At 57.6% G+C, this 3,181-nt stretch overlaps 1 protein-coding gene across 1 annotated transcript; it reads left to right on the plus strand.

The window, feature by feature from the left end:
* The first annotated feature begins 883 nt into the window (after window positions 1-883).
* On the plus strand, window positions 884-3,177 carry MBD4 (methyl-CpG binding domain 4, DNA glycosylase). Its single transcript, XM_035314077.1, has 5 exons — window positions 884-1,097; window positions 1,715-1,849; window positions 2,069-2,218; window positions 2,348-2,451; window positions 3,053-3,177. Exons 1-5 carry the CDS (start codon window positions 899-901, stop codon window positions 3,128-3,130), a joined length of 666 nt encoding a protein of 221 aa, XP_035169968.1. The 5' UTR covers window positions 884-898; the 3' UTR covers window positions 3,131-3,177.
* The last annotated feature ends 4 nt before the right edge of the window (window positions 3,178-3,181 follow it).

Genomic DNA, 3,181 nt, shown 5'->3' on the forward strand with positions numbered 1-3,181 from the left:
GGGGGGCTGCCCCGGAGGCCCCGCACCGGGGCCGGGCGGCGGCGGGCGGAGCGCGCGGAAGAGGAGCCGAGCGGGCGGCCACAGCGACGGGCGGCGGAGGGCGCGCACCCGGCGGGAGGCGGAACACGACGGGACCGAGGAGCGCCGCCGAGAGGCGGGGAGCCGTGCCCCCGGCCCGCTGGGCGCTCGGAGGGCAGGGGCACGGCGCCTGGTGCCTGGGAGGCGGCCGGGCACGGAGCCGGGCAGCGCTCAGCCGCGAGGGGGCCGGGAGGGCAGAGCAGGGGAGCGGTGCGCAGAGCCGGGCCCTGGCGAAGCGCCTTCTGCAGAGCCTGCGGAGAAGCCCAGCGGGTTGGAAACAGGGGAAGCAGCAGGTCGCGGGAATCCGGACGACCAGGGCTTTACGGCTGGCACCGAAGGAGCTGCTGACAGCCTGCAGCCTTGTGACGAGAAACGCCTCTCAGCGGTTAAAGTGCTGCGAGGTACGGACGTGTCTCTCAGCAGAACGCCACTCACGTCCCACCAGGGGTCTCCTGAAGCGTACAGAAGTGTTCGGTTTCACATCACGCTACTTTGACATCTGCATCCGTGCCGTTTCTCTTCCCCCAGCACCGTGTAACTTAACGTGGGGTATTCACAGCTGGGACCTGCTCTGCTGGTCTCTCCAGCTGCACGGTGTGGCACCCGTACCCTCCCTGCACTAACTCCTTGGTGGTGTTGCCCCGGTTTGCTTCGTGACAGAGGCTAGTTACACCTGGGTTGGCGCAGTAGAGTGTGGACAACATTTAATTCTTGGCTGTGGTTTGAGCCTGGTTTTTCAGGCCGCAGCAAAGTGGTGTTAATCATCAGAAGGCTTTTCTTACGGCTGGAACACACGAGTGCTGGGGGGAATCTACAGCACATGGATCCCACGCGAAATCCTTGCGTTTCCATCACAACTGAAAGGAAATGCTTTATGAAACATGATAGCAAAATAGGTGCGCTTTTTTTTCCCACTGTAATAATAAAGTATTATTCCTTTACAGAAGAGTCTGTCCCACGAACACAGGTGGAGAGGAGGAAAACAAGTCCGTATTTCTCAAGTAAATACAGTAAAGAAGGTACAGTGCTCTTCAGGGAAACAGACCCTGTGGTGGGGGGAGGAACAGGCCGGCTCAGGACGCAGAGATGTTTCAGGAAATGTTTCTGGATTCAGGCTGGCCACGTGCAGTGGCAGCAGGGCGCTGCCTCCCGCCCTGGTGCTGCGCTCACCCCGTTCTAGGCCCCGCAGGGCTGTACTGGCGGCCCTCCCGCGGGCACCCCATGGCTGTGCAGCTTGTCCAGCAGCTGCGGGGAGTTGGCGTGAGCGGGCTGGGGGAGCTCCTTGTCCCGCTGGGGTGCACTGCCTGTCGGGGGGAGCCCTGCGGCCGCTGCTCTGCGCTTACACAGCGCGAGGAGAGCTGTGGAGGGACAGCCGTGGGGGCCTCTTCTGAGGGAGCATGCACGGTGTGCAACGCGGGGACTCGAGGCAGCCCTGATCCTGTGCCAGCGCGCAGTGCGCGTGTTCCCCTGCAGCTTTGCAAAAGAGAGTGCAGGAGGCACCCATGCTGCACCTGCACGTGGTGCCCTGCTGTGGTGAATCTGCTTCACAGGTCCATTTTTAAAGTTATTTTCCTTTAAGTAGACAATTCCAGCCTTTACTGCCCAACACATTTTCTTCTGTTGCCTTTGTGCGCAGCTCCAAGCCCACCCAGAAGGAAGGCCTTCAGAAAATGGACTCCTCCACGTTCTCCTTTTAACTTGGTCCAAGAAACGCTTTTCCACGATCCGTGGAAACTGCTCATTGCAACCATATTTCTCAATAAGACGTCAGGTAAATGGAGTAAGACAGTTTTGTGTTGTATAAATGCTGGGTGTTATTGTAGGATTGGGACAGCTGCCAGTTTTTTGTGGCATTAATGAAAGAATACATAGATATTGGCTTGTGTTGATGTAAAAAGCAATCTGTCTCTAATATGTGTCTCCTGCCTCGGCAGACGCTCACTTCAAGAAATGAACCTAGATAACGAAAGGAGACGATTTCTTTGGCTAGGTAAAATGGCGATTCCTGTGCTCTGGGAGTTCCTTGAGAAGTACCCTTCTCCCGAAATAGCCAGAACCGCGGACTGGAAGGAAATGTCGGAGCTGTTGAAGCCTCTCGGCCTCTACGCACTCAGAGCAAAAACTATAATAAAATTTTCAGGTAAATATTCCTGGACAAGTCTGTGGAATGGTCTAAGTCATACTAGCAAGAACTATTTTGGAACTGTTCTGTTCAGACCTGCTCTCTAGGATCTGTCTGCACGTGGTGAGGTCTGTGGCTGTGTTCTAGATGAGTACCTGACCAAGCAGTGGAAGTACCCCATTGAGCTGCACGGAATTGGAAAATATGGGAACGACTCCTACAGGATCTTCTGCGTCAACGAATGGAAAGAGGTGCGTGGCGCTGTTCTGCCGGGGCTTGAGCTGAGACGTGCTGCGGGTGGCGGGAGTCTGTTGTCTTGTTTGTGGGACTTCTGTGTACGTACTCGCTTGGATCGAAAAATCAGATAGCAATTTTTCTTCAATGAGTTGAATTCACTAAGTACACCCTTTGCAAGTCTGAGCCTTTGAGTCAAGGCTGATGTCACCTTGATTTTTTCTGTAATTCACCATTTTTACTGTTTCCCTATTCCCTTGTGGTGGGGGTGAGGTGCTGTTCCAGGCTGCAGTGAAGGGTCGGGCTCGTACACCTAGCGCCAGCAGGATCCTGCCATCCCTGAGGCGTCTTCACCGGGCTTTGCCTTGTGGGGATCCTGTTGTCACCCGGGGGGGGGGGAGGGACCGTTTTGGTCTCTGACATTGCCTTTCTGCAGTTCCTGCAGGCTCTGCTCCGTGGCCGACCGAGCTGTGTGTGTTAGCAGGACGGGTTGTACGGAGCCCCGCCGCTGCACGGGGCGCTGTGTAGAAGTCAAACCGCGCGGAGGGCGCGTGTCGGAGCGGGGGGGGGCTGCGAGGCGTTTCAGGAGCAGCGTCAGGACACGGCCTTGTGTTGCAGGTGCAGCCGCAGGACCACAAGCTGAACACGTACCACGCGTGGCTGTGGGAGAACCGCGAGCAGCTCGGCGTGGGCTGACCGCCGGCACGGCCCCGGCAGCGGCACGGCCCCGCGCTGCCCCCCGGTTTC

Source organism: Oxyura jamaicensis, unplaced genomic scaffold (genome assembly GCF_011077185.1).
Source record: "Oxyura jamaicensis isolate SHBP4307 breed ruddy duck unplaced genomic scaffold, BPBGC_Ojam_1.0 oxyUn_random_OJ70717, whole genome shotgun sequence".
Taxonomy (NCBI): domain Eukaryota; kingdom Metazoa; phylum Chordata; class Aves; order Anseriformes; family Anatidae; genus Oxyura; species Oxyura jamaicensis.